Genomic DNA, 20,712 nt, shown 5'->3' on the forward strand with positions numbered 1-20,712 from the left:
AGTAGTGTTGCTACTTGACAACTGTAGTGCACACAGCGTTAACCCGAAGCTAACATCTGTCAAATTGATGTTTCTGCCTCCGAATACTACGGCAGGCCTGCAGCCGTTGGACGTCGGCGTGATCTCCAACTTTAAAGTCCTGTATCGGCGGCGCATGCTGGAGTGACTAATCTTAGCCATTGACCGCGCAGCTCCTGGCACGTCGAGTCATGCAGACGGGCCCCCTGACCTGAAGATCAGCCTTTTGAAAGCCGTGTGCTTCGTTTATGGTGCATGGTACGAAGTAAAGCAGTCAACCATATATAACTGCTTCAAAAAGGCGGGCTTTGTGCGTCAGGACGAACTTCCCCAACCCACTGAGACCAACACGGTGGAAGCCACTGACATAACCGAGCTCTGGGAGCTCGTTCCTACTGGTGACACAGGTGGTGCGTCGATGGAGGAGTTTTTGACTGCAGACAGTGCTGCCTCGTTCTGCGATGAGGTCACCGACGAGGCGATTGCCGAAGATGTGCTGTCTCGACAGACGGCAAAGTTGTGCGACGGTGGCGACGGCAGCAGCGACAGTGACAACGAGATTGACAGTGGCTCCTTGACCCCGACCTCGATGTCCACGCAAAGTGCACTGTCGTCGATCGACTCCTTAATTGATTTTATGCATGCTAAAGGATTGCTGCCAGTGTTCGCACAGCAGCTGGAATCCATGCACACCGCGGTTGTGAAGCTGAAGCTGCTACAAAAGCAAGTGCAGATTTCTGACTATTCCAGTGCGCCTAAATCTTGGCACGGTCATTGGCGCTAGAAATAAAGTGTTTTTCACAGCCTACTTTCTACATCATCTATTCTTTAGAGCAAGTAGCGAATTCGAGTTCGGAGCTGCAAAGGTATATTCCGCATTTTTTATTTTTTATTAAAAAAATTTTTTTTTAATAACTGCAGTCCAGATATAGCAATCATCGGTTATAACGATCATATTTTTCGTCTTTCTCGATATTGTTATAAGTGGACTGCACTGTATTTGACACCGACAATCGACCACTTAGTCAGACGTCCCTTGTTAAGCATCGAATAAATACTGGAGATGCTGTTCCTATTCACCGCCGACCGTATCGCGTGTCCACGGCAGAGCGGCAAGTTATTTAGCAGGAAGTAAACAAGATGCTCGCCAGAGGCATTGTTGAGCCCTCGTCGAGTCCTTGGGCATCTCCGGTCGTGCTTGTCAAAAAGAAAGATGGCATGTGGCGTTTCTGCGTTGATTACCGCCGCCTAAACCGAATTACTAAAAAGGACGTTTACCCTTTACCACGAATCGAGAATGCTCTTGTATTCACGGTGCCAAATAATTTTCGTCCATCGACCTTCGATCTTATTGGCAGATTTCCGTCGATGAGCAAGACCAAGAAAAGACCACTTTCGTCACTCCAGATGGCCTCTACCAATTCAGGGTTATGCCGTTCGCTTTATCCAATGCACCGCCACGTTCGAGACTCTCTGCTTCAAGGTTTCAAATGGTCAACTTGCCTTTGTTACCTCGACGACATCCTTGTGTTTTCTCCTACATTTGAGATGCACCTTGAGCGCGTAGCAGGTATCCTTGACACCTTCCGCAAGGCTGGGCTCCAATTAAACTCACTGAATTGCCACTTTGGGCACGGACAGATTACAGTGCTAGGCCATTTAGTCAATGCTTCCAGAGTACAACCCGACCCGGAGAAGGTTTGAGCAGTAACGGCTTTTCTTGTACCTCAGTCTGTCAAAGATGTCCGGAGTTTGGCAGGACTCTGTTTTTATTTCTGACGGTTCGTGAAAGATTTCACAGCAATCGCTCGACCACTCACTGAACTTCTGAAGAAAGACGTGCCTTTTACATGGGGTTCCCCTCAGGCTGTCGCATTTTCATGCCTTATCACGATTCTCACCAATCCACCGGTCTTGGCCCACTTTGACCCATCCGCACCTACAGAAGTCCGAACTGATGCTATTGGTTACGGGATCAGTGCCGTCTTATTGCAACGCCAACACAGACACGACCACGTTATAGCCTACGCTAGCTGGCTCGTGACACCTACAAAGCGCAACTATTCGATTACTGAGCGCGAATGTCTTGCTCTCGTTTGGGCTGTTTCAAAGTTGACCCATACTTATATGGCAAGCCCTTCTCAGTAATCACAGACCATCATGCGCTCAGTTGGCTTTCGTCGCTCAAGGATCCTACTGGCCGGCTCGGTCGTTGGGCCCTCCCGACTACAAGAATATCCCTACACAGTGATTTACAAGTCGGGACGCCAACACCAGGACGCAGATTGCCTATCTCGCTACCCAGTCGAAGACGCGACCTCTACGTTTGATACTGACACCGACACCTGTGTTCTCTCTGTTTTTCTACCGCTCCATGTCGCCGACGAGCAACACTGTGACCCGTCCATGCGTATCATCATTGACCGCCTGGAATCGTCACTTGCCAACAGTTCCCTTCGCTTATTCGCACTTCAAGATGGCGTACTCTACCGCCACAACGTTCACCCCGACGGCCCTGCGTTACTCCTTGTGATCCCTAAACACCTTCACTCGGCTTTTCTTCGCGAACTTCACGACCTCCCCACTGCCGGTCACCTGGGTGTGTCACGTACCTACGACCGGATCCGCCGACGCTTCTTTTGGCCAGGGCTTGCTTGCTCCGTTTGAAGATACGAAGCTGCGTGTGAGAAATGCCAGCGACGCAAGACACCATCGATGCTCCCTGCTGGCTACCTTCAACCACTCAACATTCCCACGGAACCATTCTTTCGGGTTGGTTTGGACTTACTTGGCCCTTTTCCTCTTTCTACCTCTGGGAACAGGTGGATCGCTGTGGCCACGGATTACGCCTCACGCTATGCCATCACCAGATCGCTTCCTACAAGCTGCGCCATAGAGGTCGCCAATTTTCTTCTATGCGATGCGATTTTATTACATGGAGCTCCATTATTACATGGAGCTTACATTGTTTGAACGAGGCGCGTGGGTGCCATCACTCGAGAAAAGAGGAGGAAGAACGAACTGCGCTCACACTGTGAATCTAACCGGTCAGCGCTGCAACCGCTGTTGTAAATATAACCTGCAAATAGTTGCTAGACTCACTGACTCGTCCTTTGCGTAACAATATTTTCAGCTTACGTAACAATAAAGTGAAGTGATGCAATTGTCTGTGGAAATAAAATGTGCTTTTGGCTATTTTTCTTTTCGGCATCTTATATCTCTAGTTAGTCGCTTCATTTGTTGCGCCAATGGGTGGCACTCTCGCTCTTATCGCTTCGGTTGCTATTCTCTTCGTCTGCTCCTGCCGGTTTCTTAGCACATGCACATTTTTTCATATGCTCTGCAGCTAAGAACTTTCTTTCTCTGCCTGCAAATGTTTTGGAAATGCTGGAAAAGCTCAGGAAAGGGCCCAAGACATGCTGCTCGGTGTGAAGACTCTGGAAGGAACACCAGGATGCTTTTCCATGCAGGACAAGATTGGGAGCAAGCTGCATGGTCGCTGTTGCAGTTAGCACAAAGTAATGTGCCATCGCAGCTGTCCAAGGTGTGATGGTCTCCAAACCTCACACAGGTTTGGCGGCCTCGGCAGCTTTGTGAACTGTGGTCATATCATTGATATTTTGAAGCACCTTTGAGAGTTCAGGATGTATGGCCTGATGGGTATCTTTACGTATCCTGCCTCAATGGTTTCGGGCAGAACACTGGATCTGAATGTTGTTATGAGATAATTGGTTGGAATTTCCGTTCTGTCATCTTTATTTGTTGGCCATTAATCACGCTCTCGTCTCTCCATCTTTCTAGAAGCCCTGCCTCAGTCAGTTGAATAAAGTCATCGTCTGAAAAGACACCTTGAACAGTGTTCATTGTGCGGTGTTGAGTTAGGATCACCAGGACATCCGTAAGTGAAGCTAGGTTGGATAGCTTTTCATTCAGTTTTTTATCATGTAGTTCCAACAGAAGGTCATCACTGGCCATCTCCATGGCTTTATACCCTGGCCCTAGAGCATCTGCCAGAAATATTGCTACAAAAAAAGGTGAAATCGTCCTCACTGTCTTTTTTGTCTTGGTGTGCACTGCATGAAATTTGGGAAAGGTTACTTTTTGATTGCCAAAGAACTGAAAGACATCATCGGCAGTGGCGTAGCCAGAAATTTCGTTCGGGGGGGGGGGGGGGGGGCTCAAGTTGCAGCTCGGCCTCCTCCTTAAGAGGAAGCTTTAGCTCAGGTGCTCCTATCTAAATACATGTAAAAGGGGAATTCGTTTTTCTCTGCAACCACTGCACCAAATTTGATGAGGTTTGTTGCATTTAAAAGAAAAACTTGAATTCTAGTGATGGCTGGTTTCGAATTTTTCATTTAGGTTGTCAATTTTTTATTGAAGATTGGCCAAAATCGCACATTGTCAGCAAACGAAACTATCAAGTTTAAAACTAACTCAACAATGAAAAATATCACAATTCTGTGAATAGCACCTAATAGTACATCTAGAGCAGACAAAACTGATTTGTTACACTTGAATCTAAAAAAAATTAAGTAATATGGAAATATGGCTTTTGCAGAGCACTTGTACACAACGTAACCAATTCATGTAAGATACAAATTTACACACCAAGTTTGTCTGCTTTGACTGTTATAATATATGCCGTTTACAGAGCCGTGATATCTGTTCTTGATGCAGAGCTATTAGTTTGTAAATGTCGTGCTTCTATTTTTTTTTTCGAACTTTCGATTTTTTTCAACATATTTTAAACAAGATTCAGGCCCTAAATCGAAATTCCACTTGCAAGAGACACTAGAATTTAACTTTCTCAAATGCAACAAATTTCATTAAAAGCGATCCAGGGGTTATCTCAGAAAAGCGTTTCTGCGTTTTTCATGTATTTGAATAAGCCGCGTCGGAGTTGGGCCCGAGCTAAAGCTTCCTCTTAAACAATTTGTGAAGGGATCAAATACATGAATAACTACACTGCCATTGCCAAAGATGCTGCAAACGAATTCTTGAACGCTACGCAATGTAAAAAAAAGTAAAATATGTATTTTTTCATACAAGAATATACTCGTATGTGCCAAAAATTGTGCCCAAGATAACTGATATCAATACTTCCATTTTTTTGTCTACTTAATAAGTAAAGAAAATATCACACGAACTTTAGAACTGTATCAGTTCGAAACCAGCAAAGCAGTGCATGCAGCTGATATGAAAAATGTAAAGGCTATGAAAAGAACAAGTTGAGGACAAATATGTTAATGAAACTGTCGTTCAAGAACCGCTTGTTTACATTCTTGTACATATGCAACAACCAGTGAAAAATCTCAATGACGTTGTCATTTGTTACAGTGTATTACGCAGGAGTAGCTATCACCGGTCGAGTATCGTGAGTAATTGCACCAAAATTATAGTTGCAACAATGAGCACGTATAAAAAGCAGGAGTTCTGCAGAATATACGAGGGGGAGTCAAATGAAAGTGAGCCAATGAGAATATATGACAAGCGGGGGTACTTCATTTAAAAGTAGTCTCCATGAGCATTTAGACATTTGTCCCACTGACTAACGAGTCGCGTGATTCCCGTCTCATAAAACTCCTTGGGTTGCTGCTTCAAAAAGTCTGCAGCTGACTCTTTCACGTCATCGTCCGACACGAATCTGGTTCCCTTCAGCTGTTTTTTCGGTTGCCCCATAATGTGGAAGTCGCAAGGCCACAGGTCTGAGCTGTATGACAGATGCTGCAGCGTTTCCCACTTGAACTTTGCCGGTTTCGTATTAACCATATCAGAGACGTGGGGACGGCCATTGTCGTTGAGCAAGATGACCCCCTTCGTCAATTTTCCACGTCATTTGTTCTTGATTGCGACACGCAGCTGTTCCGGTGTTGCACAATGTCGGAAACAATTGTTAGCCTCTCAAGATTTCGCAGATTCTATCAGTAATGGTCCCTGACGTTCGAAAAAAAAGTAAACAACACCTTTTCAGCGGAAACGACGGCCTTTGCTTTATTTGGGCGTGGTGAATTCGAATGTTTCCACTGTAAGCTTTGCCGTCGTGTTTCAGGCTCGTAGTAGTGGCACCATGATTCGTCCCCAATCACAATTGCAGACAAGAAGTCGTCACCCTCATTTGTTACCGGATCAGATGAGTGAAGGCAGCGCCAAACTGCTCCGCCTTCTGGTGGTGGTTCAAAATCTTGGGCATCCATTGCGCACACAAGAGCCGACAACTGCGATGTTCATGAATTATGTGACTCCCGGTACATGGGCCTTGGCGCGAAATCCAGCCCGAGTTCGCAATGTTCGCGGTGAAATGTCTTTTCGGGCGTGAAAAAGACATTCTAGACAAAATCCAGAATGATTTTCGGCGCCGGGGGTTGCTTTGGTCGGCGGTGCATTGACAGCACGAAAAAATTTCAGGGGGGGGGGGGCTGAAGCCCCGTAAGCCCCCCCACTGGCTACGCCTCTGATCACCGGTGCACCTTTCTTTCGAGGACGACTGGAAAATAGAAGAAATTGTTCTGCCATAGATATATGCATGTGTTCAGCAGAGATGCGAGCCACCCACCTAGGAGCCCAACAAGGGGATGCTACAGGACTATGTTCTGTGCACGCTAGTTCAACAACTCTACTATAAATCAATATGTACAACCAAGGGTGGTAATGACACACAAGGTTAACCCTTGCCACCTGGAAATATGGAAGTGAGGAGATGCAAATAGAAGACAGGAAAGATGTAAAATTAAGAGAGTAAGAAAAGGGTTGGAGAGGGGGGACAGGAAAAGGCATTACTTAAATGATATTGCGCGACAAAAAAAAACCGACACGAACGTGAGAGAAGACGACACACCAAGCGCTTGGTGTGTCGTCTTCTCTCACGTCCGTGTCGTTTTTTTTGTCGCGCAATATCATTTAAGTATCATTTAAGTAATGGATTACCAACTTGCCCGGAATGCTGCTCTCATTAAGAAAAAGGCAACTACCGATTTCCTTCAGGTGCGTCAGTCCAGGGATGGCAACTTCGTGAAGTGGAGGCCAAAGATGTGTGTTGCCTTTGCCGAGAGGCCATAAAGGTCCAAACACATGGCATGAACTCAACCCTCAGGATCCCTCTCTTCCCCGGGCACGGCTAAGCCGTGCACAGCTACACACTGGAGGGTCCCACCCCCATGTGCTCAGCTCCATGGTGTTGCAACACACTAAACGCCTGCTGACACAGATGCAGATACCCTAGCGGGTGTGCACACGTGCGTGGAATGTGCGCAGATGTGCACATGTGCAAATTTTTTAGTCTTTCCTCCCTTAATTACATCAACTAGCAGCATTACTATGCTGTTCACTTGTCTCAGAAGCTTGAGACAAGTGCAGTTGTCTCAAGTTGGAGAGTGTGCTCGGAAACATTAAATGAATAAGTTGTTCCCAGGTTCTCAGTTGTTACCATTTTAATGTGTTTCTTTTCTCTCTCTTTGGGGGGGGGGGCTACAGGAAATATAAAACATCCCTATATGATTGTGCATCTGTGCATTTTCGAGGAGCACTCAAAAATGCTTCTAAAGACTGAGGACCGCATTATCTTACATTGTTTTCTTTAACTTTTTGTCCCATAATTTATGACAACCACAAGCCAAAGTATCATCATCAGGCACATCAACAAGAATCACGGTGATTCATGTATCTTCAAAAAATGATTGGTAAGTTGAGTTCATGATAGGTGCATGTTTTGTTTTGGTCTTGTCAACACAACTAACCACACTGTCTTGGCTCAGTTTCCAGCCAACCCTTTGCATTTCAAGTAAAAAGTGCAGCGTCAGCTCTCAGCCACTGCTTTGCTCAAGAACAATGGCAAATGATGGTGATGATGTGTACTGCGTCACACTGCCTCGCTTGTGGCAAGCGATTTGGATTGTGTGGCCCCTTCACTTGCGATTTTCTTTGCAACTAAGTTGTTTAGTGGTGGGAAACATGAGTTTTTCTGGAAGGGTATTTTAACAATGTGCACTGACTTAAATATTTGCCTTTAGTGTCCCCTTAATGTTTGGTTCATGTTATGTGAAACCACCTGGTACAGTCAACAGCTATATTACAGCAGGAAGGTTGAACTAAATATCCCATGAGGATACCCATGAATACTTTAATAATAATATTAATTGCTCGGCAGATATGAGGATTCAAGGAAATTAGCATTCTGTACCTCCAAAACAGCCCGATTAAAGCACTCACCATGAAGAAAACTGGCAAAAAATAAAGCCACAAGAAGGTTGGAAAACAGTGTTGTTGCCATGCCAATGCAATTTAGTAGGCTGTACGGAGATAGCAGATACCTGCAAACAAAATCATACGTCAGCTAGCTTCATAAAACAGCTAGTTTCTTAATGAAGAGGTTCAGTGATGCCATGGTGCACTTACACTGCCAGCACAAGTTTTGGGACTGCACCTGCTGAATTCATGGTGAGTGTAATATTCCTAGAACTCTTTGCTTTCTTGGCCTGGGCCTCCTGTTCCACCTTTAAAATCAAAAGCCAAGGCAAACTGAGAAAGAGTAGAAAAGTCTAGACTTGTTCTACACACAATAAATATAGCTGTTTTACTTACCAATCCTGCAAAACTGTATACAATTCTGTGCATACTCATGCAAAACATACTCAATCCTGTGCAAATATGTTGGAAACTAATAGTAAAGAGCTTACAACATGTATGCTATGATACAGAGCTGCACCCTCCGCCCCCCCCCCCCCCAATCCAAAAAAGAAAAGCACTAGAAATATGGCAAATGATTTTGCTGGCAGAGTGCACCTGTAATTTGAAACTGACTTCTGTGCATCCCTAAAGACAATGCACACCTCAAAACTAGTCATGCATATACACAAAGGGAATCCCAAAACCATCTAATGAACAGCTATTAAATGTTATAGGAAGAAAAAACGAAATTAATGTTCAGAGCATATACACAGAACCTTTACTTTGTACCAGTTGGAAAATAACCCCTGCAATAAGACAGTCATAACTTACATCACTCATATACAGAATATAATGCAAACAAGATGATTAGCGGTGGGTGAATATCAACTTCTTCCGATTCGAACCGAATACGAATAGTAAGTATCGAATATCAAATAGTCAAATGCAGATGCATATATTTACAGAAGGAATATTCACTAAAGTTAGGTACCACGCTTGCACCGACTAGTGCAAGAAAGAGCTAAATATCGGGGGCAGAGGGCATCTTTAAAGCCTTGTTGCACACAACCTTTCCAAGAACAGACAGTTCTATAAGAGCAGTTACAGTTCACTCTATTCAGCCCAATGTATCCTAACAATGTGCACACAACGGCTTGGTGGAATGCTAGAGGGAATGCTAATGTGTGTGCACACAACGCTCACATCAGCAGGGGAACGTAAAACGCTGCCCACATTGTGCTATGAAGTGGATTGAGCAGAGGATGAGAGTGCATCTACTTGGTTTACTAGTCATTTTACAGGCAAGCTGAGAGTGCATAGCTGGCATCTTTGGGAGACGCGTTTGTTCAGAGGAAGCTTTAGCTCGGGCCCAACTTCGATTCCGCCTATTCAAATACATGTAAAATGCATATACGCTTTCTGAGATAAACACTGGGCTCATTTTGGTGAAATTAGTTGCATTTGAGAGAGAATGTTAAATTCTAGTGACTGTTGGAAGCAGAACTTTCATTTAGGGCCCAAAATTTCTAAAAGGAGCTTTCAAAAATTGGCAAGTTTGAAAAAAATGGAAGCCCAACGTTTACAAATTTGCAGCTCTCCACTAAGAACAGATAGTGCAGTTCTGTAAACTGCATCCGTTAGAGCATTCAAAGCAGTCAAATATGATTTATCACTTTACATCTTACATGAATTTGTTACACTGTTTGCAAGGGTTTTGCAAAAGTCCTCTCACATATTAATGGTCTATTAAAGAGCCATATATAACCCATCAATCTTGTGCACATTAGATGCACTAATAGATACAATTTACAGAATTGTCATAATTTTTTGTTGCTGAGTTACAGAATTGTAAACTTCATAGTTTCGTTTTCTGAAAATTTCTGGTTTTCAACTACATTCAAAAATTGATGGCCTAAATTGCAAATTCACTACCAACAGTCACTAGATTTTAACTTTTTCTTTTAAACGCAACAAACCTCATCAAATTTGGTGCAGTGGTTGCCGAGAAAAATGATTTCTCCTTTCCCATGTATTCATATAGGAGCCCCCAAGCCACCGGTATGTGTGAAATGTGAGCGGAGTGGGGCTATAAACAACACACTGCTAAAACTCTGGAGGTTTCAAAAAAAAAAAAAAAAAAATGGTCACCGAAAGTAGGCAAGACATAGTGGGGGAAAAAAAACCAACAACCTGCTGGATGACTTGTGTGCTGCATACAAATGTAAAAGAGCCCCTTGTAAGCAAAACATCTCTGGTCGTAGCTTAAAATGTAGAAATGTTACATGTCTACACTGCCAAAAAGACCTAAATGACAAAATACAAGCAAAACTCACAATTAGTTGCGTAGGCTTCTGTCATGAAACCCAAAAGAAAACTTGCATTATCCATTGTTTCTGCATTGCTTCCAAAACATTTATCCCTTCTCTTTTGATAAATTTCAACGCTTTGTTTAGCAGACAGGGAACAGTAACAATACTTTAACTGTTGCTTGTTGCGAAATATTTGGTTAATGTCGATATTAGAAAATTCCGAATAGTTAATTTCTGCATATATATATGAATAGTTAGTGTATAATATTTGGTTTGTATTTGAAACTGACTGTTCATCAACCCTTAAAGATAATACCAAAATTAACCACACACAAAAGTCATTAACAAGGTTGTCTGCTTAAAGAAAAATGCACTTACCATATATAAGACACACTTCTTTGCACCAACTGCCAGAAGTAAGGCTGTCACCAAGTCACATGCCTAGAAGATTTGACCACAATAATATAAATTATACTTTCCTTAAGGGACACTAATAAAAATTATAAATTTGGACATGCTGATTACTCTTCAAAGGACCGCTCACTATGCCTCACTGCAAATTTTGGTTCTGCACTAGAAGTCAAAAAGCAGTATCCAAGGAGTGCTCTACTGCAAGAATTTTAAAACAGCCACGATTGAAGAGGTCCCCGAAAAGATTTTTGGCGTACCTAAGAGTATTGCCTATATAACAGAGCATCTTTCATGGAAAGCTTTGACAAAAATTTCATGTCAGCGCGCTATACTAAAAGAGCTACAAATGGTTAAACCCTACACTACACTCAAGCGACAATGTTCCCCCTCTACTTTTATTCCATGTGGCCATGGCTATATTCTTGAGCACAACGTTGTGTGTTCTGTGACGCGAGTATAGGCAGCATCGATGCACGGGATGTTTTTGGAAAGTGGCGCCTTCCTGCGGCGGCACCACGAATGTAATGGCATGTGATGGCCAGGCACAACAGGCATAGCCACCAGCTTTATGGGATGACCAATTTTAAGTTTTACAGAATTTTAAAAAATTGCCTGTGGCAGATAGCGTAATCGTAGTCCTTGAACTAAATTACTCGAAGTGGAAGACATTACTCAGAAGAGAAATCTAAATGCATAATCGACTAACTTACAAGGACACTAATCCCGTTTTTAATTATGTTACGGCACATATTGCCATTTAAAAATTGTAGCCGGTGAGTTTGCAAGGCAACTTGTAATGAATTTTCAGGATGACATCAGTTTCGAGATATTTCCCAAAGTGTGTGATGAAATACATGGGTGTCCCAGCTACTTTTGTGCTCCTATGCATAAAAGAGCGTTTTCCTTAAAAAGTAAGTGGAACAACAGTGAATTTTTACCGCTAGTTTGATGCCACATATCTCAAAACTTGCGCCATCCTCGAAATTTGTTCTAAGTGGATATGCCACGCAAACTCACTGGCTACAATTTGTAAATCGCAATATGTAGCTAAGTAATTAAGTAAAAGTTCGTAAGTCATTAATTATAGAGATAATTAGTACATTCTTTCTTAATTATTCAGTTATACATTTCGATTTGTTGTGCGAGTAATGTACACTGCTACAAGCAATCCAGCTCAAGGACAATTATGCTACCTGCCACAGGCAATTTTTAAAACTTCTGTAAAACTTAAAAATGACCACCTCGTAGGTTGGTTGATTATGTTCCGTACACCCTCCTGTTTTATGTTGCCGAAATGCCACGTGGAACCAAATCCGAACAAATATGCTGCACTTTTGCTTACATAAACACTAAATACATGACAGAAGCTGGTGGAACCATTGAATTCCGTCAGTTTTCATCGTGACTAACAGGATAGAATGGTGGAAAGCTTCGATATGCGCAGTGTGCAGGACATAGTACATACGTTTTCGACATGTTTTGCTTTTGTCTAGTTGTGATAACATAAATAAAGCAGCCGTTCACTCGCAAAAGATTGATGTTCCATATAAATTGTGTCTTCGCCTGCACAGTTGTGACTGCTCCAGAGCTTGGACAGTGAAGGTGAACATGCGGATTTGTAGTCATCACTTTGCCGTTCTCTCAGCTGCTCAGCCTTTTTTCTTTAAAGTGTATTTGCCTTCCTCACGCTTCTTAGCTCTGGTTGTTCCTGGTACATGACTCGGTGTGCTCTGCATCGACCGTGAACCCCAACGCAGCGATGTGTTTATACACTCGGTGTCAGAATCAGCCTTGCACGTGCATCTTCGATTCTCCTTGCAACAAACAATGTGAAATAGATTAAGACTGAAGATTGGGCTAGTTTCTAAGACATTAAGATCAGCGAAGCAATACAAAAAGAAAAGGGGGGGGGGAGAAAAGAAAGAAAAAAAAGATTGAAAGCGGACAGAGAATGGGAATGCACAGACATGTACGATCAGCAAAGCAGCACAAAAAAAAGGGGGGGGGGGGGGGGGCACATATCGTATTTACTCGAATCTAACGTGCACTTTTTCCCCGATAAAACGGGTCCAAAAATTGCATGCACGTTAGAATCGAGTACTACCCTAAATCTGCGTTACCATATCGCCATCGGCATTCAAAAAATGGCCGCCTCGTACGCGTTTTGAGCCTAGCTGCCGTAGCTTCCTCCATGTGCGTACCTCGATGTTGTATGTATAACCAGGTGCTGGTGTAACCTAGTCTACCGGCTATCTTCTCGTTTTCTGCATTTATTCAATCAGCATGGAAGCGCCGACTGCAAAGACATGTCGAGTCCACCATGATGCCGCATTTAAAAGCAATGTTATCATGTACATGGAGACGGACGGAAGTCGGGCCGCATCACGGGCGTTTGGAGTTCCCGAAACTTGCGCGCCGGACTGGCACAAACAGAAGGAGAATATTTTCGCCAGCAAAGCAACAAGGAAGGGTTTCAGTAGACCGAAGCAGGGCCGCTTTGCCGAAATAGAGCTGCTCGCGGCGAAATAGAGCAGCGAGTGGCAGAGCGGCCTGTGACGACTAGAGTGGGCTAGGCTGCAGCGCCACCAGCACCATGTTTAATCGCTGCTTGTTCTTCATGCAGTTCTTCGGCTTCCTTGCTGTACCCCCTCTTTGCGGCATCACATGGCTTGGAACTGCTTCGGCTGACTTGGCTCCCTTTGCGGTCGAGCATGTGGATGTCACCGAGTGCTTGCCCAGGAACTGCTCTATCGATTCCATATGCGATTGCCTCGGCACGTCCCTCTTCAAGCTACAGCATGCCTACAGCATGATGTCCTGTCCTTTGATAAGCCAATCATCGACAACTCTCGGTCTGTGACGTCAACAGCCGACGGTGCATAAATTTTCAGCGCGTGGATCGACTCTTCAGTGGGCTAGGCTGCAGCGGCACCGGCACCATGTTTAATCGCTGCTTGTTCTTCATGCAGGTATGTTACTATTCCGATGCTGAGTGTATCCGATCTGATGATCACTTTCTGCTGCTGCTCCATCACCTTCACTTTGATGTTATTGCAACCTCTCCAGAACGTCTTTTGCCTCGTCGGTGTAGGATACCGAGCAGTATGCGTATGGCTCTCTGTGGACCAAGCGTCTCTCGTTTTCTTCGATATTCCTTCGGTAACCACATTAGGTGCCCAAAGTAGGCATTCGATTGTGGCCAACGTGTTTTCCTTTGAGGGTTTTTTTCACTTCAGTGCCCCCGCCCCACAAAAAGAAAGAAAGACATTGTTGCGGCGCAGCGAATTGTGGCAGGGTGAAAGTTCAATTCTGTTACTTCTTTTCCGGAAAGTGATGGGCTACTCTGATACTCTTATTATATTACTGCGATAGCAATTATATGGACACTTCAGGCGCATTCCTGTCATCACTGTCATGTTCCGTGTAAACTCCAAGAGCTGAAATCGAAAGTTTGATGGACGCTCGTGTGGCCGGAAAAATACATGTTTAATAAACGTGAAAGGACTGCGTGATTTCAAGGGCTGAACGACGACTACTAATACAAGCAAGAATATAGGAGTGCAATGCCAAGATTCATATGCTGGAAAATGATACCTTCTATGCCCGTCGTCGACTAGAGTTCCTGTGCCCTGCCGAATTCGCTTCAAGTCAGCTACACGCTAACTTTCAAGCAAGTGTGACAACACTAAATAACGACGTCATGCACCACGCCAAGCTGGAAAGGCTGCGACCATCGTAAAACAGTACGTCCCAAAGTTTACCAAGAGAGGCTGTACACAATCTTTCTTCCTATAAACCTGACAAAGGGGAACTCTGTTCTGAGCCTTGGTCTAAACTTCAGAACAGGGCCCACACGAGATACGAAGTAGCTGATTTGTGCTCTTGATAAAGGCTCTCAGTCAAGTCGATGCCAATAGACGTAATGAAGCTCGCACGCATGTTGTTAACGTGCCTTCTAGGCTCCAAACCCTTCTTCAAACTCCGCGCTGTCCCCAGAGGAACATGAGGCTATCGACTGGCTTCGGAGTAATCCTGACATCGTAATTCTTCCGGCTGACAAAGGAAACGCAGCTGTTTTGCTTGATAGTGGTGACTACACCAAAAAAAATGCTGGCACTGGTTAGCGACGCCAATACCTATAGTCGCCTGACACACGATCCAACAGGAAAACTGCAAAGGAACTTTCATAAGCTTCTGGCTGACGACTTCCATTTGGCCCCGCCCCAGCATAAGTCCCTCTATTACCAGCTACTTTGTCACAACGGATAAGCTCCTGCACTTCATGGCCTACCAAAGAAAAACAAGCAAGGTGTTCTTATGCGGCCCATTGTCAAATACACTCACTCACCTCTGCACAAGCTTTCTGGTTCCTTACACCGGATCATGTCGCCACTCGTTGGAAAAAGCAGCGTTCAAGTAGGCAATTATGCCGACTTTATTGAACAGATATGGCATGTTGTTTCTGCTCATGATGATGTCATGGTCTCACTTCAAGTTAAGTCACTATTCACAAGCGTTCCAGTAGAACTGGCTCTAAAGGTTTGCACCGCCGCCCTCGAAGTTGACGGGTCGCTGCCCGATAGGTCTCCGATTAACATTTCAGACCTGTCCCGTCTCTAAGTTCTGTTTGTCGATTATATACTTCGTCTTACAACAGAATTTTTACCTGCAAACGCATGCGACGGCCATGGGTGCATCTATATCAGTTTCTGCTGCGAATCTGGTCATGGAGGACATCGGGCGTTTCCATCTTTTACCCCTTCTCCAAAGGTTTTCTTGGGATATGTAGATGATTTCTTCTGCGTAATTCACAAGGATACTCTCGTTGGCTTCACTGCCCATCTTAACAGCATGGAACAGGCGATTCAGTTTACTGTCGAGCAAGAAGTATACGGTTGTCTACCATTCGTTAATGTTATTGTCAAGCGCAGTGACTCTGGCCTTCCTTTCAACGTCTACAGGAAGCCCACACATACAGGCCGGTACCTGCATTTTAAGTCGGTACATCCGCTTTCACACAGAAGTTCTGTTCCTGCTACGCTGTTCCAGCGAGCGAAAATCATTTGCACAAGACAGGAGGACTGCACGCGTGATATTGGGAGCACCTGTGTAGATTTAAGAACCTGTGGCTACCCTCCGTCCTTTTTCTTCTCGGCAAAGAAAGGAGTGTCACTCCCAGAAAGACAGCGTTCTACGTCGTCTCCGAAGAAGTGAACTGCAATTCCATATGTCCCTGACACAAGTGAGACCATCGCTCGTATAATGTATAGGTACGACGTCAAAATTTCGTATGTGCCAACTTGCAAACAAAGGAACGTTTTAGTAAACATAAAAGACAAATTGCCACAAGGAAATTTCCTAGGTGTTGTCTACGCCATAACGTGCGAGAACTGTGATTACAAGTCTATTGGCCAGACAGGTTACTTCAAGAAACGTGTGAAACAGCACTAGTATGACGTCAAGAAACGGCATGTGGCCTCGAGTGCCCTTGCTGAACATATGGAATCTACAGGTCACAATGTTTACTGGGCAAGTGCACGTGTGCTGGCCAAGGAAAAGAAGTCTGCGCACGCCAGCATCGAGAATCCTTGCACATACAGACTACAGCGCACGCTGAATAGGCATGACGGGACACTTCTGACAGTGTACACTCGCTGCTTGCGTCAAGTACTGAAACGTACTTAAATACGTTGTATCTCTTATCGGTTTCATTGTGGACAAAGCTCTTATATGGGGAACCGAAACGTCATTAAAATTTCAGTTATCTTGGTCGGTGCACCTTTTAGCGCTTATTGATAAAACCTGAAGGGCGATAACGTCATCACCACGCGCCGCAAGCTGTACATGCAAGTGAAAGCGTAGGGGGCAGGGAGATAGGTGAGCCGACGATGGTGGATCAGTCTTGTGTGCACAAGGGAGAAAAGCGGGGAAGAAGTGCGCCGCCTTTCGTCGCACACGATGTATCGAGGAGAATGGAGGAATGGGGAGGGGGGGCTCAGGATTCTGTGATCTGTGATTGCGCAACATGCTTATTTCCCTTTTTGATGCATTATATACAGTGACTTTTGTTTAAATACGTAGATTTATTGGAGACTGATAGGTATATATAAATATCTTGCTGCGAGCTTTTGTGTATACGTGCAATGAACTTTGTTTTCAGTAACCCTTTTTTGCCCTTTATCAAACTATCTTCGCATTTGTATATTCCAATGCATCTTCACATTTCTAATGCATATTTTGCAGAGCTCCTGCTTTTTATATATGCTCTCCATTGCGACTATAATTTTGGTGCAATTACTCACAATACACGACCGCTGACAGCTGCTCCTGCACAATACATTGGAACGAAGGACAGCGCTATTGAGATTTTTCCCTGGCCGTTGAATATGTAGAAAAATGTAAAGAAGGTTCTTGAATTACAAAATTTCATTAAAGTATTTGTCCTTAACTTGTTCATTTCATGGCTTGACGTTTTTCATATGAGCAGCATCCACTCCCTTGCTGGTTTCGAACTAATATATTCCACATTTCGTGTGATATTTTCTTTTAAATAGACAAAAAAGGTGGAAGCATTGATATCAGTTATTTCTGGCACGATTTTTTGGGCATACTAATATATTACTTTATGCAAAAATACATATTTTTCATGTCTTGACAGTGCATAGCGCTCAAGAATTCGTTTGCAGCTTCTTTGGCAATGAAAATGCAGTTAGTTATCTTTGATGTATTTGATCCCTAGACAAATTCTATGATGAACAGGCCGAGCTTGGAATGTGAGCCCCCCCCTCCCCCTCCCCCGAATGAAATTTCTGGCTACGCCACTGCATTGCACTACGTTACGTTCGCTTACAATTCTTCACGCCACAAAACTGCCGGTTATTTACCGTTTTACCTGTTGTTACGCTTCACTTCCCTCTGCTAATGCCTCAAGGAATGAGTATGTCCGCAACACCATTGCCCATGCCGACCACGCGAGGCAGCTTGCCTGTACTTGTCTGTTGGTATCACAAGAAAATCAAAAGCTTGTTTACAATCAGCGGCACCATGACGTACACTTTTCACCAGGTTCCCTTGTGCTCCTTTTGGTCCCCTTCCCGTCGAGTAGGGCTCTCCGAAAAATTCCTTCCTTGCTACAAAGGCCCTTCCATGTCTTACGTCAAGTGACCGATGTCACCTATGAGATCATCCCCGTCAGCTCTACCATGTCATGTGGTTTCACCTCACCTGATGTCACCTGTTGATGTTGCACGGCTAAAACCTCACAATGCTCTTCCCAACGGACCCGTTTGATGCACCAGGATGGTACTTTTTCTGCCGGGGGCTGTGTTATGATGAGGCGAAGAAGAGAGCAACAACAGTGCTGAAGACGATGAAAAGTGAACACACCCTGGCTGGGCTCTCTTTCGTCTCCACGAACGTTCCCTCATTGTAAATATATTGTAAATAGTTTTATACGTGTAACAATATATACATACACATCCATTACTATGCAGTCATGTTTCCTTGTTTTTCTCGGTTTATCTCCTAGATTATTAGCAATTTATAAATTCATTTTGTTCCTTTGTTGGATTGCGGACTGTTGATGTTATATAATCATTATATTCCTATTCAATTACTGTAATGCTTGTATTTTCATGTGTATTTCAATATAGAATTAATCTTGCTCATTTCTGTGTAATCTTCAACTACCAGTTGTTTGATTAATTACTTCTAATATGTTGATTTGTATTTTCCCGCTGTTTTTACCTTCGTTGCTAATCGTATACTCTACATTTTTATCCATGTTATAACAGGAAGTCCACCTGACAGTTTTTACATTGGGACCTCCTCCTGTATTACATTTTCTTTGTAATTGTAATAATGCCTAATAATAATAAACTGATTGACTGAAGCATTGATTTGCCATGTGTCATGAAATGCTTAGGCTTTATGCTTTCTTGTGTATAGAAACGATCAATTGTGCATTCTGTATTTAATGCCATTCATTTGCTGGTGTTTCTTTCACCCCAATGCATATCTCCCATGTTTTGATGTTCTTTTTTTAAACATTTAAACCTCGATATAATGAATTTCACTACAACTAAATTCTCGATATAACAAAGTATTTAACTTTACATAACCTCTCGTCCATAGAACACCATGTATTTAGAACCTCAATATAACTAAGTGCGTTTGCATGAGATTTCAATATACCAAAATTTCACTGCTGTCGCAAAGGAATGCCAAGACAATAAATCGAAATTTCCGCAGACACAGATGGTCAAATGATTGAATTACAGGCGGCTGCTTGCAAACGTACCTCTCAAATCGCTTGAGGTGTGACAAGATTCACCACTGAAGTGGAGCCGCATCATGTTCCGTAGTTCGGCAGTGGTGCGACATGGTCACGCGTACTGACTTTCCTGCTTTTTGCAGCTTGACTACACGGCGGCTGGAGGCTGCACTGCAAGCTTGGTTTTAGCGCTGGACAAGACTGCACTGCCAAGGGGCGGATCCTAATCTACCAAGAAGGAAATTGTCATCACCGACTGCTATCAGCCTGGACCTGCTACCGAGCATGCACCGACATCACCCCCACCTGGATCAATTATAAAAAAACCTTGATACAGCCGGAAACGCTTAGTTCGGCAGTGGTGCAACATGGTCACGCGTATTGACTTTCCTGCTGTTTGCAGGTAAGCAAAGTTTTCTGTATGTGTTTTTCACGCCTATTTTCTTTTGCATTGCTGCCGAACACAGCGTTGTACTGGTCATTCCTTATTTTAGTTCGTGTTACCAGTTTTCAGGTGTGTTACCAGCTTCCCCTTTAAGAATTGCCGCCCCCGAAGGTAAAGCGCGAGGATACAGATGACCTCGACAGTTCACAACAAGAGTTGATAAATTTCAGAAAGGAAGTTCTTGCTGAATTCAAAGCACTTAAGAAAAATGTTCAGTATTGCAGCAATACCTGTGATACAGAAGCTGAATGTCAGAGGGAGGTCAAAGAACTGATGAAAGAAATTAAGTCACTGAAGACTAGCAACCAAGCTCTTGAACTGAATCGAAGACCTCGAACGCTATTCTCGAACAAACAACATTGAAATTAAGGGCGTCCCTTCAGACTATGAGCCATCTGAAGCTGTCGCGAAGTTGGCTGAGTTTATCGGTGACCCTGTGACCGAAAGTGACATTGATGTTTGTCATAAAGTACCAACCACAAAGGGAAATGAAAAAAACATTGTCGTGCGGTTTGTGAGGAGAGAAAAGCGTAATGCAGTCCTTACGAAAGCAAAGAAAATGCGGATCACGACTGCTGTGCTGGGGCAAGGAAAAGCGAGTGCCATGCACATTAACGAGCATCTCACTCGAAAAAGCAAGCAGATACTTGGCGCTGCAACAGCAAAAAAGAGGCAGATGGGCTGGAAGCACGTATGGACCAAAGAAGGGAAAGTCTTCGCACGTCGAAAAGATGGCTACCCTGTGCTTCGGCTCATCAGCCTCAATGCCGTACAGCTCATGACAAACAATGCTGAAGAGCCGCGATAAGCCTTTCAGACCAATCTCTTTCAATCCCAAGCTTATATCTTATTTTCTTGTTGCGCCGAAAAACCTAAAAACACTGCGAAACAAGAACTCCCTAGCCTTTCTTCATCTTAATGCGCGATCATCGGAAAATAAGCATGATGATATAGATTTGCTCAATGATTCTACTCGTGTTCACTTTGACGCCATAATGGTCTCAGAAACTTGGTACCTCACGACAAAACGTTCCGTTTAGACGCACTGGTTATCAAACCTTCGTGCTAAACCGTCCGCAACGCCGGGGTGGTGG

At 43.9% G+C, this 20,712-nt stretch overlaps 1 protein-coding gene across 4 annotated transcripts in view; it reads right to left on the bottom strand.

The window, feature by feature from the left end:
* The window catches only part of PIG-U (phosphatidylinositol glycan anchor biosynthesis class U), a 59,079-nt gene that overhangs the window by 28,783 nt on the left and 9,584 nt on the right, over positions 1–20,712 (bottom strand). For 3 of the 4 annotated variants that reach the window (XM_055062047.1, XM_055062046.2, XM_050191516.3), the window contains exons 4-6: positions 10,869–10,931; positions 8,410–8,507; positions 8,224–8,324 (exon numbers count right to left, since the gene is read on the bottom strand). In XM_055062047.1, coding sequence (XP_054918022.1) covers positions 8,224–8,324; positions 8,410–8,507; positions 10,869–10,931 — 262 coding nt within the window. Of the gene's footprint in view, positions 1–8,223; positions 8,325–8,409; positions 8,508–10,868; positions 10,932–15,567; positions 15,630–20,712 lie in introns of those variants that run through there. The other variant, XM_055062048.2, reaches the window with a different exon arrangement.

Source organism: Dermacentor andersoni, chromosome 1 (genome assembly GCF_023375885.2).
Source record: "Dermacentor andersoni chromosome 1, qqDerAnde1_hic_scaffold, whole genome shotgun sequence".
Classification (NCBI taxonomy): domain Eukaryota; kingdom Metazoa; phylum Arthropoda; class Arachnida; order Ixodida; family Ixodidae; genus Dermacentor; species Dermacentor andersoni.